The sequence below is a fragment of the Apus apus genome, chromosome 3 (genome assembly GCF_020740795.1).
Source record: "Apus apus isolate bApuApu2 chromosome 3, bApuApu2.pri.cur, whole genome shotgun sequence".
Classification (NCBI taxonomy): domain Eukaryota; kingdom Metazoa; phylum Chordata; class Aves; order Apodiformes; family Apodidae; genus Apus; species Apus apus.
In genome coordinates this window covers 21,269,542-21,292,925 of record NC_067284.1, presented here as the reverse complement: position 1 = coordinate 21,292,925, position 23,384 = coordinate 21,269,542, and the positions used below count along the sequence as shown (strand labels likewise).

The following is a 23,384-nucleotide window of genomic DNA, read 5'->3' as shown; positions in this document are numbered from 1 at the left end:
GCAACAGCATCTCTAGGTTTACTGTGTCCTGACTTTGGTGTGACTGAAGTCTCTTTACCCCAGTCTAGAAAAAAACCCCTACACTGTCCACCTTCTTCCTACTCTGGGACTCTTCTCATCCTCAGCCTCTTGCTCACCCTCTAATACCAGAAGAACAGTACTTGCTCTCCCTTCTGTCAAAACAATAAGCATGCTAATTGATTCTCCCCAGAAAATGTGTCATGGAATAAGTGCTCTATTTATACTTGTGGAGAAGACCATATTCATTCTTCCAAGCTACTGGTATCCTCCAACAGGCATTACATTTTTTAAGAAAATTCAGGGAAAGGGACTAAAAAAGGCTAGAAATAGAATCTTCACAGAATCACAGAATCTTAGGGGTTGGAAGGGACCTGGAAAGATCATCTAGTCCAACGCCCCTGCCAGGCAGGGTCACCTAGAGAGCATCACACAAGAACTTGTCCAGGAGGGTTTTGAATGTCTCCAGCGAAGGAGACTCCACAACCTCTCTGAGCAGCCTGTTCCAGTGCTCTGTCGCTCTCACAGTAAAGAAGTTTTTTCTGATGTTTACATGGAACCTCCTGTGCTCCAGTTTGCACCCACTGCCCCTTATCCTATCACTGGACATCACTGAAAAAAGCCTGGCTCTGTCCTCCTAACACTCGCCCTTAATGCATTTCTAAACACTGATGAGGTCACCCCTCAGTCTCCTCCAAGCTAAAGAGACCCAGCTCCCTCAGCCTTTCCTCATAAGGGAGATGTTCCATTCCCTTAAGCATCTTTGTGGCTCCATGCTGGACTCTTTCAAGCAGTTCCCTGTCCTTCTTGAACTGAACGGCCCAGAACTGGACACAATATTCCAGATTCAGCCTCACCAAGGGAGAATAGAGGGGGAGGAGAACCTCCCTTGACCTACTAACCACACCCTTTCTAATGCACCCCAGGATGCCATTGGCCTTCCTGGCCACAAGGGCACATTGCTGGCTCATGGTCACCCTCCTGTCCATCAGGACCCCCAGGGCTCTTTCTCCTACACTGCTCTCCAGCAGGTCAGCCCCCAACCTGTACTGGTACATATGGTTGTTCTTCCCCATATGCAAGACTCTACACTTGCCCTTGTTGAATTTCATCAAGTCCTGTACAAACTCACAGATATTATTATGCAAATTTTCAAGTCCATACATTTAGCATTGGTTCATAGCTGGAGCACCTCTCCTATGAAAACAGGCTGTGACAGTTGGGGTTGTTCAGCCTGAAGAACAGAAGGTTCCGGGGAGACCTTGTAGCAGCCTTCTCGTACCTGACGGGGCTTACAGGAAAGCCAGGGATGGACTTTTTACAAGGGTGTGTAGTGATAGAATGAGGTGTAATGGTTTTAAACTGAAAGAGGGTAGCTTTAGGTTAGACATTAAGAATAAATTAATTAGTTTAACAGTGGTGAGACAGCAGAACACATTGCCCAGGGAGACTGTGGATGCCCCATCCCTGAAGTGTTCAAGACCAGACTGGACAGGGCTTTGAGCAACCTGGTCTGGTGGGAGGTGTCCCTGCACATGCAGGGGATTTGAAACTAGATGATCTTTAAGGTCCCTTGCAACTCAAACTATTCTGTGATTCTATGATATTAAGTAAATCTGGCTGTCATAATAAAGAAAAGGAAAATTTAACCCACAGTTATATGAAAAAATAAGGCAAAATATATCACAAAAGCCAAAAGGTCCAATTTGGATATCCTATCTTGTCTTTCCTGTTTCTTGTTCAAAAGGGCTTTTGCTCTCCTGCCATTTCCCATGATTGCTGCAGCCTATGAGTATTCCCAACTCAGCACTCTTCCACAAGCTGTACTTCCCTGTCCCCATTCTATCCTTCATCCACCTATTACCTTTCAGTTTCTGCATTTCCTTTCACCACAGAGACAGCTCTTTTTTTTTCCAGTTTGTTCCCTGATCCAACATTCTTATTCTCTTGTCCATCTATATTTCTGTTTAAACTCAGCTTCACTCTCTGCATTTTCCACCTTCCCTCTACTGCTCCCTGCTGCAGTCAGTAAAGGACACACAGCAGGGAAGATCACTTTGCAGTAGATTTTAGTTTTATGTGAAGTAGATTTTCATAAATAGCAGTTCCTATCTGAAAATAATGCTTTCTAGATCAGGACAAGAGGTATAGCTGAAGGCTTTCTTGGGGTTATGAAGGCATCTTTGTGTTTCATGCTAACACACTGTTAGTTTTCCCACATAATTCTAGTTTACCTGTAAATATGTTTTTCCATTAATGAAGACAAATGAAAGTCATGCTTATACAGAAAAGTTTGTCAGAATCCAAGCATTTATGAAAAATCACAGATACGAGAAATACAGAACAAAACTGTATTGCATACCAGAGATTTTAAGAAGCTCTCAAAAAAAGGGAGAATTTATTTCATATTTCAGAATTTCACTGATAATTATATGTCCTTGTTTTTTTAAAACAAACAAACAAATAAAAAAACAACCTTAATTGGTATATTTAATTTGAGACATGAACTCACCAAACTTGCCCTGAAAATTTCCATGTGGTAGAATTCTTCAATTAGCCCATTAGTTAACTCTGTGTATTCCTCTTCCACTAGACAAACCTATTCTACAGAATTTTCAGCAGAGAAAGACAACACAAGCTTTTCTGACATTAACTGTATCTCAACAACTGTCAAGACTTGGGACAATTACTGCATTCTTGCTGTCACGAGGAAGCAAAAAAGTTTATCTCTGTTTCTCTAGCAAGACAAAATTTGTAGAAACAGAAGACAAAGTACATCCCAGTTTTCATGACACACTTTTCAGTTTCTTTATCATCATGTTGGATAAGAGCAAGTCTCCTGGAACACGTGTCCCAAGTTTTTCCAACACATTATACATCTAGCTTGAAAACAACTACTCCAGGGGCTGTGAGAGAGCAGAAATCAACATGTGAGAAAATAATCTATATGCCCTTCTCTGTGAAAAGCCTCATTTCAGATGTTAGTCCACAGGACTCAAGTTCAACTGATTTTACAGCTTCATTCCTCTCCATGGGAAAAAAAAAAAAGTTAAAAAGGATAACATAACCAATTGTTCAGAACCATGTTGCAAGGTTTTTAAAGGAAGCGACTAAGTACTAGAAATAAATATTAACAAATTTACAATCTTTAAAGTAGAAGCAAAACTATAAAAAAATGTTACTATAAAAGCACCAGACTAAGTTGGCATTTCACGGTAGAATAAACCAACTCTTGAATTATATTAAGAAAGATGTGCCATAAATGGTTTGTTCTTGCTTTTTTGTTTAATGCTGGTTTATGACAACCAGTCAAGAATGAGGATGGAATTCCAAATGCTGTCTTAGGAAATGTGTCAGCTGCCTTACTGTTTGATATAAGAACTCCCCGTTCTCTAGATATATTTAAAATTAATTACTGTAGAAAGGCAAGAACAGATAAAACATACTTATCGGTCTGATAGTCTCCTATTATTCTTCAGTTCTCATGTAGCTTCGATGGCTTTCATACTACTTTCATACAACTTGAAAATTCTTCTCCAATCACTCCCAAATTTTATTATATCACTTTAAAAAGAGATAGGAAGAGTGAAACTGCACACAGCATTCAATATGTGAGCACCTCTGCTGTAGCTATGATGCTACAGAATCCCCCATTTATTTTCTTAATAAATCCTAACATAATTTGGGAATCTTTTATGATTATTCAGGCACAACTCCAAATACAGCTCCTCAGTCAGTCACTGTAAATTGAGTCAGGATTTTTATTTTATTTTCCTGTTGTGCCTGTGCACCATTTCAGACATATGCTGAATTTCATTATACCACTTCATAATACAGTCCCACAGTGTCACAAGGCTCTTTTGTGTACAGTTCTTCAACTGCCTAGCTGCATGTCTTCAGTGAACCGCTATTATTCCATTTTCAGGGCATTAAAACTTACCAGCTTATAGAATTTCACAACTGACTTCCAGCTGCCACAGACATTTACTGTTTTATTGTTTCCTACTCTTTACCTGCTCAGTTTCCTTTAAAGTCTGGTTTATGGGACTCAGTAGCAGCCTTTTGGAAATTAAGAAAGCTTTCATCAAACCCTTATCCACATGACAGCTAACTCTTCCATGCCTTCACACATGTTTTAGGGTACAATTTCTCTTTTAAAAGAAAATAAATAATGTGTTGATTGTTCTTAATGAGGTTGTATTTAGCTGTGTGTTCACCTATTCTTAAATATTATTTCTGTTATCTTACCTGATACAGCAGGACAACAGTCTTATGACCTGCAGTTTCTTAGAGCTCTCCTGAAACCTTTTCTGGCATCACAGTAATGTCTTGCTTAAAACTGACTTGATATTGAAGACACAGAAAATTTCTCATGTTCACTTTCTCAGTGTTTCCCACTATCATTCATATAGTTCATTTTCCAAAATGGTATTTTGAAGACTCACACTCAAAGAAGGGATCTAGCTTAAATGCTTCCTTAGTTTCTTGTAAGTGAAGACAGAATAAAGAGTGTAAAGACATCAAGACAGCTTTCAGTTTCTCTGTAATGGCCCTGGCTTCCCCATTATTCCTTTTTTACCTTTATCCATCAACCACGGACCTGCTCACTGACATCCTGCCCTTGAAATGCAGAGGATAAACGTGTCATTAGATTAAAGACAGTTTTCTAGCTGTTCTTCACAGTCTTTTTGACCTGCCTTACGTTTTTTATGTTTAGCCTGCTAGATTTTCAGAATTTATAGTCTTTAATTTTCTTCATTTGCACTATATTTAGCCATAGCAGTTCTTCCTAAGTACTCTGCAATAATAGACAATCCTTATCATTACTCTTTTAGATTTCTAGAAAAGAGCACTAAATACTCAGAGGGAAAGCACCTAACTTTTTATTGCTGTGATTAGAACAACCAGAAGAACAGACTAATGGTTCCCACCTGTGCTTCCAGGGCTTCCGCAAATTATCAACAGATTTTAAATGCAAATGTGAATGAGTTAAAAAACAGGGCCAGGCAAGTCGTAGCTGATTAGGTTCTACTCGCCTTCCTTCCTTGGTATATTCTAACATGTTGCACTGAACAAGAAATGCTAAATACTTGCATTCTTTTTAGGTGCAAATTTATATCTCTACAGACTGTGATATTTTATAGCTGCTAAATATAAAGTGACAAGAGATTAAATCAACACTGTGAGGCACCATAGCTGGTATGCTTTATAAACAATAAAACACCATGCAGACTTCAGCTAGACTAGGCTTTGATCACACTGAGAAGTAGAAAGTTATATGCAAAGTGACAAATAAGTTAGGAAACCTGGTGGTAAAAAGCAGTCTTTGATTAACTCCCTTGCTTTGAAAAGATTTGGAAGGTGCACTGCTTGCTTTGTTTTCATTTCATACCAACTTCCTTGCTTAGAATATTCAATAAATATACCTTATATTATGCTTACTGGATTTTAAACTGTAAATTTATTTCTGTACTAGAAAACAGAAAGCAAACAAACCAGAACACTCTCCTATTGGTAACTTTAACTCTCAAAGAACTGTTATCACCTTTGCAGAAGCCCTGGCTTGCTTTGCATTCTCCAAGTCCAATATTTTACACACTTATTTCCAAACATTTTTGGATTAAGAGCTAAGGAACTAAGGCAAGAATTTTTTTGTCTTTTATAAAATGAAAGTTTCTAATCTATTTCTAAGACTGTATTTTAAAAATATGCATTTTTGTGCTTCAGTCATTGCCAGGGGCTTCAGTACTTAAGAAAATCTATACACTACACAGTTCATTCTTTTTCTGTTACATTTCAGTATTGGAAAATGAAAGAAGACAAATTTTGTCTTCAGTTCAGCAGTGAGGGCTGGTATCTGGCAGATGAACAAAGAAGTTAATGATGCTTTTTGCCAGGATAAGCAAACTAAAAGAGAAAGCAATTTAGAATTAGTTATATTTTAGTTATGTAGCTTATTTTTATTATCAGCTTCATAATCACCATATGATCACATTTTCAGGAACAATTTCTGTTCTTCTATTTCAAAGATTGGAAGGAAAGAGCCTAACTTTTTGGCATTGAGATTAATATACTCAGAGGAGTGGACTTAAAGCTGGGGGCATGAAAGATGACAGTACTAAGCAAAGAAAGCAAGAAAACACAGAAGAACTAGACCATCCTAATTTGAGTTCAAAACAACCTGAAGAAAACTCTATCACTATTATCCACAAGAATCTTGTATTGATTTAACTGGAAAAAGCTGAATTTTCTAGTTTTGTACCAAGAAAGATGGTGACTTTTTCAATAGATGTTGCTAGCTGACAGGTAAATCCCTATTCAGGGGAAAGTAAAGACAACTCTTGGACCAGGCTAGACAAAAGACGTGCATGTGATAACAATCCACAGATTCTGTTATACAGAAATTTACTTCAAAGAGTAATGGTAACAACTCATCCATATTTCAGAAAAAACCTCTTTCCTATCCCCAAGTTACAATTTTATTTTTAACTATTTTAACATATGAAATCTAATTCATTGTCTAGCAAAGAACGGAGTTTAAGATGCAAATAATAAGTATTTTCTTGATGGATCTACACCTATGCATAAATTTTTGGGTCTCTAGCCTTTAAAACAGATATCTTTAAGAGACCAAAAGTTAACATGCAAAAACCCCTAATAACTACCCTCATAAATTATCTCTCATGTTAGTCACAGCAAGTTTTAGAATACATGGTAGTGTGACATACAGGTTTATGGCAGCAACCTGTAAGATCAAGAGTTTTATTCAGTCATAGACTCCAGGTTGTATATTTGGGGTGTAACTGAAATTATGCTTTCACTGAAAAAAGCCCTTCCTCTTAAATAAAATAAAAGCCAATGTGATTGTACTAATCAGACAGAAACCTTCCTGCCCTTCCTCAAAAAGTTACAATGTATTTAAATTAATAATTGGGGTTTTTGCTTTTTTTTCATTTTTATATTTAGAAGGGTGTTTTAGCTGCCAACCTAAAGTCTAATTAGCTAATCTCAAGAAAAAATTCAAGAAATGGAAAGCAAAGGGGGTAGGTAAAGTCCCACACTATTCAAAGTCCGTTTTTTCCTGAAAATTCACTCAATATAAGTCCTTGATTTTTGCCACTCCATTATCCAAATTTGAACTTCTCAGTGTAGGACGTGCTGACAAGGAAGGAGGAAAAAAAAAAGTTGAGATCTTATGAATCATTTAACAGTCTGCCACTCTCAAGCCGTTTAAAAGCATTACTGCAAAACTAAGACAGTGGGAATGGTGGTACTCACCCAACGACTTTCTTTGTTGATGAGCACAACCTCAGCCTGCCCACTGGTATACTAGCACAAATCCATGTCCTTTACAGTCAGAGCAGAAATATAATTTAATGCAAAATCGGAACTTAAAAATAGCATTTACATAACAGTTGTGCTAGAATTATTGCAAGTATAAAGTTAAGACCTTCTCCTAAATTGAAAGGTCAGTCAGTAATTTTATTTATTTATTTTTAACTTTGATTTATACAGCTCGACATCTGAATGTAAATGAATCAAGATCTGAGGAGCAGCAGGATGGTGTATTAGACCATTTTTCCCCTTGAAATACTGTACTGTTGTTCCCTTGAGCCTGCTGGGACTTTTAATTATGAAATCATATCTCACCTTATCATCTGTCATCTCTTGGGAAAAGAAAAGCATGTTGACCTATGAAATAAATAAAATCACCTCCCACTGCTTAAGAAGGATGAATAATTTCTTTGCTTCATTTCCATGGAAGTAATTCACCTGTGTAAGCAGTTGCATACTCATAGGCCAATGGTGTATTATGCCCAGCAAATTTCAAGAGATCACACTAAGCATTAGGCAAATACTTCAGTACTTGAAGAATTGTTATTGCACTTCCTGCCACTCTTTTTTTTTTTTTTTCCCCCTAACACAAATCTGATCTAAATGTTTACCAGGAATAACCTAATGAAGTTTGTATCAACCTTGCTTAATAAAGGTATTACCAAGTGTTTCGTAACAGCTGCATACAGCAACAGCCTGCACTGCTATGAAAACTGAGCAATTTTTTAAACAGGCCATTATATAAGAGCAAAGAGTTGGAAAAAAAAACATTCAGAAATTTTATAATGATCCTGTTGATTACAAGTGGATACTTCACAATCTCATTGAGTTAATGCCTTATTAGTATAACTAAGGTTATTTTACAGGAGTAAGTGTTGATATTGAAATGTTTTCATTTGAAATTAGTGAAGAGCAATGATTAACCAATCATTACAAATGTAGAGGATTAAGGTTTAATAGCTCCAAAATATGCAGAACAATGTTTATGGTGCAGAAGTTCAGTGATACGGGTGTTTTAACAGCTTTTTCAAATTAGGTTGTAGAGCATCTGTATCATATGTATGACCCACGCTTGCTTACCCTGCAAATGGAGCATGATACTTTCAGCAGTTACTATAGCGATAACTTAGTAATTACTTTAAGATAGCAAAAAAGCTGCTTTGGTAAAAATTATTTAAAGTATCATCATCTAACTATAGCCTGCTGAAGACTCAACTTTTTTTTCTTTTCTGATTTTTTTTTTTAAAGTACTTTTGATAAAAGCAATTTTTATTTACCCAGTCTAGCGTGTTGAAAAAATAGGATGTAAGACAGAAATATGATATACATTTAAAAAGTGATCTACATTTTAAGGTGATAATCTCATAGACCCTACAAAGATTTTTAAAATGGTATAATAAAACACACACAGCTAGCTGAGGCTTAGATTCTACAAATCAAGTTAATGACAGGAAGAATTATACCCATTACTAAATGCTTGTAGGATTACACTCAGAATTTGCTTTCTTATGAAATGTATACATACTGAAACACACCTGTGTGTATAAGTATATATAGAATTTTATGCGTGTGTGTATAAGTACATTTAGAATTCTTTTAATAGGTCTCATCATAACGTTGAGGAGTAAGACGACATCTGCCACCAATTTAAGAAGAGACACTCAATATCACCTTTTTCAATTCCTTCTATTCAGTGAGGGTCCCTACATAACATTTATGTCCTACTGGATGGTAAAATAAGTTAAGTTCTTAAGCTGTTTTCCCATTTCAGGGTCTCTTCTTGATTTCAATAAAGCTATTAATTAAATCACAGATTTTTTTTTCTCAATTCCAAACCAATTTTATTCGAATTACACTTTGTGACAGTGCTGGTCATTTACTCTTTGAGTTTTTAGTCTTTCTCCTTCCTCTTTCCCTATCTTGGTGTCAAAGACAGAACACACATGCTTTCAAGTCCTCTTATTCCACAAAAAGTATGATGGAAAACACAGGCCTTCATTCTTCTAGAAAACAACCATTAATGAGATCAACAATCTAAGCAAGTTGCAAATTTATCATATGTAAGGAGGCTACCAAAATGTAACTAAAGCAAAGGACAACTCAAGTCATATGGAACACATTAATTCATATGTGTATGCTTGCCTAAAGTTAGTGGGGCCATTGAAACTATTAGAAATTGTAAACTGAAAAACTGCATTAAGGGGATAGAAAGAAGAAAGGACAGGAAAAAATATTTCAATACATTACTTCAAAAAACTTCCATTTACCTTAAAAGAAAGTTAATAGCTGCATAGTCGTATTTAAATACATTAGGAAGTAGTATTTTAAATATTTTAAGAACACTCAGAAGCAAATTTAGTGAAAGTATTATTCCAGAAGATCAGAGTTCAGAAGAGTTCTGCTGCATCATATTAACTTGGTGCATCTATTTTTTTTGTATAAATTCTAACTTTCCTTTTCTATTTCTTGAAGATATATTTTCTCAAGTAAATTCAGAATCAGCAAGAGGTGACATAACGACAATTTTTTATGCTCAAGTGCTCAATTTATTCACAATATAGGTACAACTCTCACTGTAAACTGTGGCTGAAGGATTAAGGTGGCTTTTTGCCTGAACAAGACATTGGCAATTTTAATAAATATAGCATGATGCTAACTGAATAACCTACCCAGCTGAATCATAATGAATATTGAATTTACTGCCATAAACATTAAAACAAAACCTTGAAGGATCAGTTTTTAACCAAGCACTTCTTATTTATGTGAGATACTGAGGTTTGTCACCTGGCCTACTGACCACACAGGAGTGTAACTTCTGAGGTTTTGACAAGTCCTTGTCACGTCATATTATTTTCCACAATTCCTGAAGCTACTGCCTTTACACAAAGAGAAGATAAATAAGAGAGTTTAACAACTCTCTACTTGAGACAGTCTATTGGATGTGGAAAAAAACAATCCAGTGAGGCTACAGTGAAAAAAATCTCACATAACTGAGGAATTTTGGATGAGTCCGTATTCAACAACTTGGCTCTCTTTTTCAGTCTTCAACAGAAACTGTCTTTCAACACAATGGTTCTCCTGTAGTCTTAAATAAAAAGCGTAAGAATTAGTAGTTCACCGTTTTAGAAGTGGTCAGGATTATAACTCAGGACCACAGCATTGCTGAAAGGCCCTCTATTTCCTTTGTACACTTGAGGTTAAGAAAAAAGCAGAATTTAATAAAAGCAAATTATTAGAAAAAAAAGAGAAACTAGAGAAAAAAATACTCACATTCTTTAATAGAAGAATTAACTTAAGAATTAGGTACAACAGACGTATCTACTTCAAAGCATGATGCAGGAAGAAAATGAAATCCTTTCACTTCTGCTCTCTACCATTTTTTAATTTAAAGTAATGAAAAAATAATTGTAGTAAATGCAGCCACAGTCATTCTTAAATTGTATTTTAGTGTTACTAGTACAAACACTGTTTGCAATACTCGCAATGACTAAATTGCCTTCTAAGGAAATGTTTTTGACATTTTATACTGCAGAGTTTCTTTGGTATTTGAAATATATGACAGATTGCTACAATGCAAATCATTATGTAAGTGAAGATTAGCAGCCTTGCATCTGCCTAGCTTGGGAGAAAGAAAAAAAGGAAAAAAAGAGAGGGGAGAGAGGCAGAGAGGCAGAGAAAGAGAAAAAAGCAAAAGTGAGAAAAAAAATATAGAAAAGAGAAAAAAAGGAAAAAAAGAGGAAAACACACCAAAAAAAAAAAAAGAAAAAGAAAAAAAAAGAATCTCTGAAAACACTAAGAAAGGCTTAATCACTTCTTTTCCCTCACAATATAGAAAATACTTCCCAAAAACTGTAGGGTAAACACTTAGTTGGGGAGCAGCTATTTTCATCCAATAAGAAGGGTAAAACCTTTTTCCTCTGGTATATTCTTGACCTATTCATGTATGCAGAAAAGGCCTAACTCCAGCACCTCTTCAGCTCTCCTATTTGTCTTGTAGTAACCAGCATCCATCAGCAAGTGTTTCATTATACACACACTGGCAGTGCTAGGAAAGTACTTAAGGTATCTTTAACTCCTGAAGCCAAGACAACAAATACTTGAGAGAATTAGCTCCAGCTCCATACTGTATACTAAGTAAGGACAAATGTGTTGCATTTTTCTTTTGGAGAAGAAAAAAAAAATAGTTATGTATGACACACTGCTGGCCATGTCAAGTCAAGCCACAGGATGGCTTACTTTTAAAGGGGAATAATTATCTCAAGAGTATTGAGTAATCAGTTCAGTCTTTATGATAAAGTGACCAATGTGACATCAAAGGAAAAAAATTGCCTTATGAAGTAATTTTATTATTCCCCTAAGTGCACACAAAGATTTACTGGCTACTTGAAACAAGACAACCTCTCTAGTCAAAGGTATGAGGTGCATAATCCACTCTTGCTCACAATTCTACATGCCTAATAAAATTAGAGGTATTAAAGGGGTAAAACAGTGAGAGAGGCTGAATGCCACATTGTAGGAGGACTACTGCTTTAATTTATGAGAAGGTACTGCCTCTTGTTTCCACCACAGATTTTTAGGACTAATACACTGGCAGAAACTGAAGGGAATCTGGTTTCCTTCAGGTACTCAGGTACCTGTTGTACCATTTCAGGTCTTGCTCCTGAACACCTCATCCTGAATGCTCTCATATTCTTGATCAATTTTGCTGCTTAATTCTTATCCCGTCACTGTGAACCCACTTTTCCATATCCTGTCCTGACCCTACAACGTTCCCCACCCTTCTACATCACACATTTGCCTCTTTTTTATTCCTCTCCATCCTACAACTTCTTTTTTTCCTTTTACTTTCAAAAGGACACTATGCTTCTTACATTTGTACAGGTATGACTGAATTTAGAACAAAACTGAGACTTACAGATAATGTTTAGACAACAGTTCCTCTATCTTACTGTAATCTCCACGTAAGGAGAGATCACAAACAGAGGAAAAGAGTTTCCGAGATGTACCAAATCAAGAAAGAATATTTTTCTTTTAAATGTTACCTTTTCTTAGCAGGATGGAGTCTGAGAATTCACATTATTTAAACAGCACTCGAGCTTGTTCAGTTACTCAAAATCACAGAATCACGAAGATCGGAAGAGATCTTTAAGATCATTAAGTCCAGCCTATGACTGAACACCACCACATCAGGTAGACGATGGCACTAAGTTCCACATCAAGTCCTTCCTTTACTTACCCCACATCCAGGGACGGTGCCTCTGGTTATTATTTGCAAGGAAAAGCATAAATCATCCATCCTTTTTTTTCCTTTTTTTTTTTTTTTTCCTCCAGTCTTAGATGAGTGGTAGCTGTCATGCAATATATTCAATATGGGGTTTAAGAGCAAAGTCACTAATTGTACTAACTGCACGAAAATGTAAATGTTCCTCAGAACCTACAACACTAATGACATTTAAAGATACCAGAAAAATACTCTCAGATATGCTGATGAATGTTAGCATGAATGCTAAATTGGTAAAAAAATCTACAAAAACTAACATACACACAACATAGCATTCTTAACATAGAATGCTCATATTATTTAACAAAAGTAGAAAGAGTTGCTGGGAAAATAAAAGATTCCCTATGATATTTTTTTTTTAATCATATCTGTAGATTAAGCCTGTAGAAAGTTAAGTTCCTCAGAGTATTGTCTTTCAAAGATAAAAGATACTATTGTTGATCTATCAGTCCCAGAAATAGACGCTGCTTATAGATCCCACCGATTTTGCAAATTCAAATGACAGGAGCTTCTGACTGCCACAGACAGCTTGTATAACCTGACACTCAAAATCAACTATCATTAGCATGCATGCCAAGAGTTTTATTCCTAATGCCATGATTCTATCCACTGTAAACTAACGTTGTCCAGGGATTATCAGGCAAAAAGAACTGCTGCGTAGAGGGACAATACAAAGTGTAGAAAATGTTTAAATATTGCTGGAACACACTTCATAATGAGATGGCAGAAAATAGCTGTCAGATCAGACACGAGGAGAGAGACAGTGGCAACAGTGAGTGTTGTGCCTTTAAAAATTGCCCTGGATTTTGACAGATAGGGAGGTTCCTGGAGCTAGGGAACCTGGAGGGAGAACAGTGAGACAAAGCATCTCACCTTGTGGCCAAGAAGGCGAATGATATCTTGGGGTGCATTAAGAAGAGTGTGTCCAGCAGGTCGAGGGAGGTTCTCTTCCCCCTCTACTCTGCCCTAGTGACATCCCACCTGGAGTACTGTGTCCAGTTCTGGGTTCCACAGTTCAAGATGCACAGGGATTTACTTGAGAGAGTCCAACAGAGAGCTACGAGGATTATTCAGGGACTAGAACATAGGTCTTATGAGGAAAGGCAGAGAGACCAGGGTCTGTATAGTCTAAAGACTGAGAGGGGATCTTATTAATGTATATCAATACCTGAAGGATTAACTTAAATTACATTAGGTGAATGCATAGTCCTCACTGAAGAGTTTATTTGGTCATTTGTACCAAGTATTTCTTATTGCTGTGAACCACAGTCATCAGTAAAGAACTATAGATATTTCCTTATATGCATTCTCCTTGCAAAGTTTGCTTGGTAATTTTCATGACAAGCTAGTCAATACACTCTACTGTCAGATAATACACAATACTATGAGTTAGTTTCTCATGGCAGTTTTTAAAATGGTTAGCAAAAATATTACCTGCCAAGTCATCATGGTTCTATTACATTTTTTGAGTTTCATACTTTTATGGTTTTTGCCTGCTGACACCACAGAAAATACAAAGTGAAAAAATCAAGGTAAAATATTTCAGAAATGAAAATGAGGTGACCTAATTTAACAGACCAGCTTAATTGATCTTGGTTTCATTTGACTAAGAGCACATAATACAATAAATGAAAATGTGAAGGATTTCTACTTAGTCAGGAACATTAATTATTAAAGTACTAGCCTTCAACTTCATTTTCTCTGAAGGCTGAAATCTCACATCACCTGATAAACACCACTCCTATGTTCTTCAGATACAGTGATTTATTTATTTTTTTAAATATATTATGTATGTTACTATATGAAGAGTCTTACTGGACATTACACAAGTTAGGGTGAACTTGAATTTTACAATCAGTGATTTGTCATTCATTTACTTAAACATTTTGTATATTATGAAATATAAATTACTACAGTTCACACTTTGCCAATCCCATTCTCTTATAAATGAGCCATGGATGCTATACTATTGTGCTGTTTTCATATATTAGATTGTGGTATTGTTTTTAGATTACTAAAATGTATTCCTTCTATTCTTTCTGAAACTTCTCTTCCAGATTTCACTATAGTAAGAATGCACGTGAGATACTATTTTTTTCTCCTCTATCACAATTTTATTAATATCAAAAGAGATTAATATAAAAAAATAATTGAAAGTTAGCCACATACTGACATTCTTAATTTTTTTCATCATTCTCATTGTTATGACACAGCAGATGATAGATTTAAGAGTATGACATGGATTTTTTGCCAAATATTATTTTTTTTAATATATATTTACACAATGTTTAAAGAAAAAAGAAATATCATTCACTACACAGTTATAGTATTTTAGTGAGATGATTATTGAGTATTATTGACCACAGTTATTTACTATTACTTACTGAACTAAATATTTGACGAAGACAAGTTCAAACCCGGTATTTTCAAAATGGGTAAATTATTTTTCAAAGTAATTTAACTAACAAATGTTACACTGGTAGTACAGAACATGTCTGTTTATGTCCGGAATATGGAACATGTATGTGTACGGACATTTCTCAGCATGCTTGTTAGTTGTCCCGGTTTGAGCCTGGATGAGGCTAATTTTCTTTTTACCGTTTTTTGTGTTGTTTTTTTTTTCCCTTCAGTTAACTCTTTTTTTAAGCAGCACAGTTGCTAGAATTAACAGCAATTTTTCCAGCCAGTTGACTGATAATGCTCAAATGTTTATAGTTACGGCTAAGAGACCAGGGGAACTTTACTCCACTCGTTAGATCTGCTGCTTTGGACAGTAAAGTAGCAGAAGAGTCGTATCTACAATCCTCCTATAGGGAGGAGCGGACTAGACAGATGGCAAAATTGTCCAGAATATTCCATCCCATATATGTCATTATCGGTATGAATTCAGGGATCACGGAAGTCAAGTCCCTTTTTCTTCCATCCACGGCAAGCATCCAAGCAGGACTCTATCTGCCCATCTCCTTCAATGCCTAGGCCCATGTGTTCCTGACCCCTGTATCTCCACCCTCAACTCCTGTCTGCTCTGCCACTGTCTTCTATGTACTTAAGTACATAGAATTCCCACAGATTTTCCTATGTATCTTGCTTGTCTAAACATCCAAGTATGATGTAATCAGATTAAATAATGCATCTTAAAGTTACAGCCTATCAAAATGCTTTTCCTTGCAGGTCAGCATTTTACACCTAAATAAAAGCAGAAGCAGGCCAGGCTTGCATTAACACTTCCATGTGTTCTTTATCAGATCACTGGGAAGAATGATAGCTTATGAAAGAGGTCTGGAAAGTTATCAGGTTCAAGCTTCTAGCAGTTACCAATACAGTGACAACAGTGGAGCAGGGTCCAGTGTATTAACTTTCCATGAAATTCTGTGCTAACCTACATAGCTACTATGTGTATCTTAACTATGTCAAAAAGTATTTTCTTCCTTGATCTAGCATATATAACAATACACGATTAAAATCAGCATATTAGCTCTTGAGAACAAGGAAACTAAAATGGGCTGAATAATAATGATATGTCAGGCAGAACCGATAAAAGGCAGTTTAAAGTGATTGTGAGAGTGATGGCAGCTCTAGTGAATGTAACAGACACAAATCAATATGATAAAACAGAATTAGAAGAAAAGCTTCATGTAATTTCAGCATTTTTCAGAAACCTTGTCATACACTGTTCCATATAATAGAATAGAAGTTGATTAAGGAGAAAGATGGAAAAGCATTACATTACTATGGAAAACAGTGTGTAAGAAACAATCAAATCTCTGAATTTTCCTTTCAACTAGGAGTCTTCAGGTAATAAAAACTCAGTGTGAGCAAGTGGGAAATCAAAATTTAAAAGTTGGTAAAGCAAGATTTAAAAAAAATAATAATACTGCATATGAGGAGCTCTGCAGCATGTGTCAATTTATTTATTATTAATCATATTTGCAGACCCCACTTGATACGTTAGGCAGTCTTAAAGGGAATTATGAAACATATTGAACACAAACTATTTAAGCAGTGGGAGTAAGTGGTACTTCGTCATACATTTGCTGCTGGACAATCTGCATGGAAGCCATTAGCACAGACCAATTTCCCCCCAAACAGCCCTGCATTTTAAAAAATTAACTTCTTTTTGAAGTTGGTGGAATACACTTGAGCTCCATAATCTCAACCAGAGGCACCAAGTGAACAAATCATTACATGTCTTAATAGATCTTTGGATATTTCTGGAAACTACTTCTAAAGAAAATTTATTTCACTATCGTGATGTTGAAGACCTTTCAAAATTCAGATGCAAGCTCTTCTACTATTATAATTGTGATCAGGAGAATATTCACAACAGGAGTGTGGTCATATTATGGATAGGGGTATTAAGCACATATAGAAATTTGCAGCTTGCTAGGAGACATTTCTGTGTGATGGAGCACTTAGATCAGTCCCCCTGGTCCCATAAAAGATTTCCTATAAACATGTGTTTTTCTCAGAACAAATTTATTTACAAAATATTATTTGCCACAAGCAATGGTTTGTTAGTTGATATGCATACCTGGAGACTGAGACCAAGTAATACACTTCTCTGCCAAACAGATCCCATCTCTCATAACCTTTTTCCAGGGCCCCTGTGACTTTAAACTCTCATAGAACTTGCTATAATGTATGAACTCATTGTCAGATGAAAATAACAATACTATAACATATGAAAAGTATTTTCCCCAGAACGCAAGTTAATGAATGTAGGTTATTAATAAATACACTATGTCTAGTAAGCACAGAAGTGTACAGTGGGATTGACAGCTTGACACATCTCTTCTGCTGGGGTGGAAACCCCAGTATATTAAGTATCTTACTCATTGAGAAGCACTTCTCATTTAGCTTTATTGTAGTTCTATTTCTTCAATTGAACAAGGCATAGATTTGCTTATGCATCCACACAATGGCAACTGCTACTCTTGGGCATGTATTGTTCTTCCTCATCTATTCTTTTCACCACACACAAAAAATATTCAACCACAGAAAATAAGCTATTGAAAGATATTGCCTTTCAGGTATCTTTCTGTGTACTACATAACTTACATGTGTTCATGTATTTTAAGCAAATGGATACTGGAACCATGGCAGCAGTACCTGCTTCCTGCAATTCCCAAGTGATTTTCCTCTCAAGCAGTGAGCTCTAAAGCCTCTTCTGCTTTCTAAGATAGTCTTTTTAAGAGAAATGACTAGGAGATAAATCTCTCTGATGGTTTCACAGGAAAGGTGAAAGAAAATTATGTTTCAACTCTTTTCTTTATGGTACATTTGGGCCTCCCACTTTCAAAGAGGAAGCAGATAATGGCCAACTAAACTGTTATCATGACTTTTAGGCATCTTGATATAAGCCAGTATAAGCCAGTAAGTAGGATTAATATGGACCACAAAGAGTTCACCTGGTGCCAGGTAAGTCACAGGCATTGAAAGAAAGGCTTAGAAAGCGTATGGCAGAATCCATACAAATATACTTCACACTGAGGGTATCAAAGGAAAAAAAAAAACAAAACACCAAAAAAACAGATTTTCTTAAAACCTGAGGTGTTTTTCTTTGCTAGTTCTGAGGCAACTTTTTTAAGCCAATAGTAGTTATACACTAGATGTGAAGCTTGATATTTATTTTCATATTGATTCATATCTTAATCAGCTGGGCAACCACAGTAGTTTGCTCAGACAACATGACCTCATGTGTGTAGGCACAATATTGGGAGGCACTTCTGGCAGACAGAACTTGATCTGTGTACCTATGTATGCATGCATACTGCAAGTGAAATCTACATGGAAGAATATTCACAGGAAAAAAATAAACTGTTATTCCACAAAAAACAAACAAACCAAAAACTATAGCTCTTTCCTTGTCTTTTGGCACCTTTATACTTTTCTTTCATAGTCTAGAATCTTTATTTTTTCTATGTTAAAACCATTCATGCTTTTAACACTGGGTCAGCAATTAAACAAATGACAGATGCTTTCTATTAACCCCTCTTCCTTCCCAGAAAGGGAAAGGAAATAGAATGAGGGGGAGGGACTTACAGGTTGGAAGCTAAACTACACAGCTTTAATGAAAGAGTAATGATGAAAAAGAAAATAATGAAATATACAAAAATATAGGAAGTTCAGTTACTTACAAGAGCCTTAAATGAAAAGTAAAATTACTAGAAAGAAAGTCAGTTCTATCGTGGCTCGAATGCGGACATAGGTTACTTAAATCAATGAAATAAACCCATTTTTTCCTACACAAACCCCCAAGCAAAGAATGAAAAGCAGCAGAAGTAAAAAACTTCTCCTTGGCTTGCTGGGTATTCATTTTGTAGAAAGCTTTTTTGTAAAAGTACACTGTAAACACTTAGTCCAAACAAATCAACATTCCCTATTTTTAATTCTAGAATTTATAGGGTTTTTATGTTCTTATAATTCCCCAGCTTTATTACTGAAGCGAATTGTAAGATTCTTACAAAAGTATTGTTTTAAATAGATTCAGCCATCTTGTCTCATTTTGGAATGAGAAGTAGCAAGTTAATGATATATAAAAATTATTCTCTCAAGACATAAAAATATTTTTTTCTCTATATGTATTTTACATTAAAAAATGTTAATAATCATATACTGTAACCATACTACACCAAATATTCTGAAAACTTTACTGCTGTGAAGTGAAACTGTTCAGTTGCTGATTGCCTCCTAGCATTACAGCAGCCTCCAACCTGCTCCTACATTGATCTAGCAGCCTATGTGGCAAAACATGAAGGATAACCATCTGTGTCAGGTACAGCAGCAGGTGCTGTATCCATTGAACAGGCTGCTGCCTGATTACCATAAATCTCTTTCAAACACCTGGCAACCTTGACAGACACTTTTATCTTTGTTACAAAAACACCCCATCACAGCAAAAAGTTGTCTGAATGAAATGAGAAAGACAACAGATAAAATCAAGTGATAAAGGCCAGAAACTGAATCCACTGCAGATACACTGTGAAGTCTAGGTAGGACAGTGTTTATATTCATGAAGAGCTCCTCATGCACAGCATTAGCATCTGCTCATCTCATATGCTTCAGTACAATATTGCTAATGTTCTTGTAAGGCAGAACTTAAAGCAGGGTAACAGGTATGTAAAGATAAATGCTTAGTTACAAACATTTTACAAACATCTTTTTGCACAGATGAGGCTTGTGCAGTGTCACAGTTTAATGCTGCGGATAAAACCAGGATAACTCAGCACTGGAAGATTCAAATAATGACAACTTTTCAGGGTATTTACCAGTAATTGTTGTATTAGCATCACTGTGTTCATCCAAAACATGTCATAAAATGGGGACTGTCTGCTATGCAGAACTTGGTGTGAAAACTCATCAGTTTTATTCCAGTCATTTGATGTTGCATGTATTTGGCTTAACTCACTTAAAGGATAAGCAAATAGTGAATTGATGTTTTTGAGTTTCTAGCTGATGGATGAAGCAGCAATAGCTAGATACTCATTAGAAAGAGATGGCTGCATTTGAGTTTTATGACTAACTAACCAACTAAGGAAAGCTACCTGTATTTCAATATGTATCTTACTAGGAGAATGAGAAAATTTTGAAGGACTTATTAATCTCCACTGCTCTTCCAATGCTCAAAAGGCATCTAACAATTCTTCAGGATGCTTTTGAGGCCTAGAGAGAACTGAAGCTGCTCTTGTAGAATCAGTTTTTAAGTGTAATCCCCAGGAAAATAATGACTACTTAATTTCAGCCTATCATGTTACTAATTACTGAACCCATGATGTTTGTGGCAGATAAAGCAACAGTCTGGCGCTGCTCTAATGATGAAATTTCACGATTGTGTCGTGAAAACAGTGTTATTAAGGAGCTTATTACAAACAAGATTGTATCATAATTACGTTGGGGAAGAGGTACTGACCTTAAATCTATGAAGTATCAGTAGCCACATAAGGTACAGGTATGTTATTAGACTAATTTTACTAAGATCTGAACAGCAGAATTATGAAAGTATGAAAAGAAAACATCTGTTGAGGTTGCTATCCTGAGTACTGCTGAAGACTCTCCAGTGGCAATTACTCCTCCTAGTTCATAGCTCAGTTTAGCCAAATTAGTAGTCAGAAGTATCCTATAGCAGAAAAGATCTTTTTCAGGCCTTTACGGATAAAAATGTAGGAAAAAACCCAACACACATGATAAACTTCCCATAAAAGAAAAGAAAAAAAAATAATAATAAATTTGGCCGTGGACTGAATCCGCGGCAAATTACACTGCCAGTAAAACCTCCTGAAGTCTTACTAAGGTATTATATAGTAGATGAATGCAACCCTGTTATTTATATTTTTAATAAAAGTGCACAAGAGGTTTTAGTGACCTCCGGAGTTGAGTAAACACAAACCTTCTCAATATTCATATTCTGTATGAGGGCCAGCATCAAAACAGGTGACACTGATGAGAAATACTAACTTTTCTAAATCAAACTGCTACTGTAAGCCAAGATAAAATTAAATGATTAGAAATGTTATCCATTGAGAACATGAGCAAACTAGCTGACATGATATTTGGGGAGATATACAGATGTAATTGCATTTACTAACTCAGTCACTACTTACATCAAGAAGGACTATTACCTGCTAAGAATGCAAATAAAGCTTAGGTATATCCCAAAAGACCAGTCCGTACAGAGATAAAACATTCAGTAAAACTCATTTACCCAAATTAAAAAACAATACTTTTAGCTTATTTCTGATACAAGTACTTACTTTGAAATAGTATATAAGTAAACAAATTTGAAACTGACTGTAGAGGATGCCTTGTATACAAGCTATCTGTGTAATACTAGTTTTAGTAAAATGAACCATCCACAATGAAGGTACAATCTTAGAAATAAAATGCCCCACTTCTGTTAGTACTGACTTTTCTACAAATATTTTAAAAGAATGACTTTTGCTTCCCAAAAACATCACTATAAGCAGCTAAAATGGCAGAAATGTTGAGAGGCTTGTTCCAGGTATTTTTCCTTAAAAACCATCTAGATACACAGAAAAGGAAACATTCAGAAAACATGTGCCCTAGGAAAGGAAAACGAAAAACCCCATGGAATAAGGCAAATTATATTTCTGCTCCTGACTTGGCAAGGAAGAAGGGAAGATCTGAATTAGGGTCAGAGATTGCTGAACACAATGTAAGAAATATAAAACTGTACACTCTAGCAAAGAAAACTGAGAACCAAGCTAACAGAAAGTACAGTTTTCCTTACTGGATGTGTGAGATGCCAAGAAAAAAATATACTGAGAGAAAAAAGTAATTTTCCAGTTATATATAAATGTAAGTAAGAAAGGACAATGGATAAAATCAAAATAATAAAAGGTACTATAGGAAGTAGAAAAAAACATACTTAAGAAGGAAATTAACACATTTTTAATATTCTTACCATTTCAAAAGCACTAAAGAGAAAAGAATGTAGATATACACATTACTCAGAGGTTTTTTTTCTACTTACCTTGGGAAACCTCTGTATGAAAATCAGGAGAAGCATGTATAGACAAAAGTTCAGTAGATGCAGCCAAGGCTGACGAAAGGTCATTGTCCAATATCTCAGCAGGAAACACTTCAGCCACTTCAGTGACAGTTTTCTTGCTTTGGGGGATAGTAGGTAAACAGGTGATATTGTTTATTCCATCAACACAAAGGAACCCAGTGGCACAGGACTGCATAAGGCAATCATTGTAATTAAGCTCACAGCTTCGTCCCTGAAAGAGAATTTTTTAAAAGCCATTTTTGAAGGCAATTTGCATTTCATAGTCACGTTAGTTCAAATTAGTTATTTTTTTAGTCTAAGAAAAAAATGTTTCCTTGCATTAAGCTGCCCACACTTTTAAAAGCAAATGCAATCACATGGAAAATAGTGCTTAACTAAATAAATAGTATAGGTGTATATTTTAAATTTTAACTAAATGACATTTTGACTCAGTATTAAAAATTATAAAAAAAAAAAAAAAATTTCCCCATAGAATTGTAATTGTAAAGTATCAAAGACAGTACTGTAATCAGTAATGAAAAGTGGTTAAAATAATCTTCAGTTGGCGTGTAGTTATATAGAAAACTTTGTGGAATGGACTTAGCTGTCTAAAAACGTATGGTCTGTTCTGATTGTCTAGTTAATGTTGTTTCTTTTTGTACACCGAAGCTCAATATTTGTTGCCTGATGTGACCAGACCTTTACAAAGCACCTTGTTAATACATTAAGCTCACAGATAACTCTTAAAAAAGAAAAAAAATGTAGTAGCAGTCTGAAATTGGACCTGGTGCTCACTATTTTTCACTGACTAACAGTTCATGGGAAGCCTGAAATATCCTTTCTAGTAATAAAATTTAAAAATTTCATATTCAGTGGTCTGTAGAAAAGGCAAGAAATAATGCATTTCTTTTACAGCAATAATTATGTGAATTAAATACATTCTGGAAGTGTGAAATAAATATATGCTGAAACCAGCCTTGTGCTCATTTTATTTTCACTTCTGTTGTAATGAACTAGTGGGCTACGTGAAGAGATACAGCCAACTTAGCTAACCTAGAATGATCCTACATATCTGGCCAGCTATTTAAAACTTGCAGTGTCATCCCTGAAAGACATGCCTCTCTGACAACATGCTACAGACCCACAGAATCATAGAATGGTTAAGGTTGGAAGGGACCTTAAAGATCATCAGGTTCCAACCTCCCTGCAGGGAAACCTCACACCAGGTTGCACAAAGCCTCA

The 23,384-nt window shown here is 35.7% G+C and overlaps 1 protein-coding gene across 1 annotated transcript in view; it reads right to left on the bottom strand.

Annotated features, from left to right (window-relative positions):
- EYS (eyes shut homolog) overlaps positions 1-23,384 on the bottom strand; it is a 686,220-nt gene that overhangs the window by 320,800 nt on the left and 342,036 nt on the right. The window contains exon 23 of the mRNA XM_051613735.1: positions 22,125-22,374. Coding sequence (XP_051469695.1) covers positions 22,125-22,374 — 250 coding nt within the window. The remainder of the gene's footprint in view (positions 1-22,124; positions 22,375-23,384) is intronic.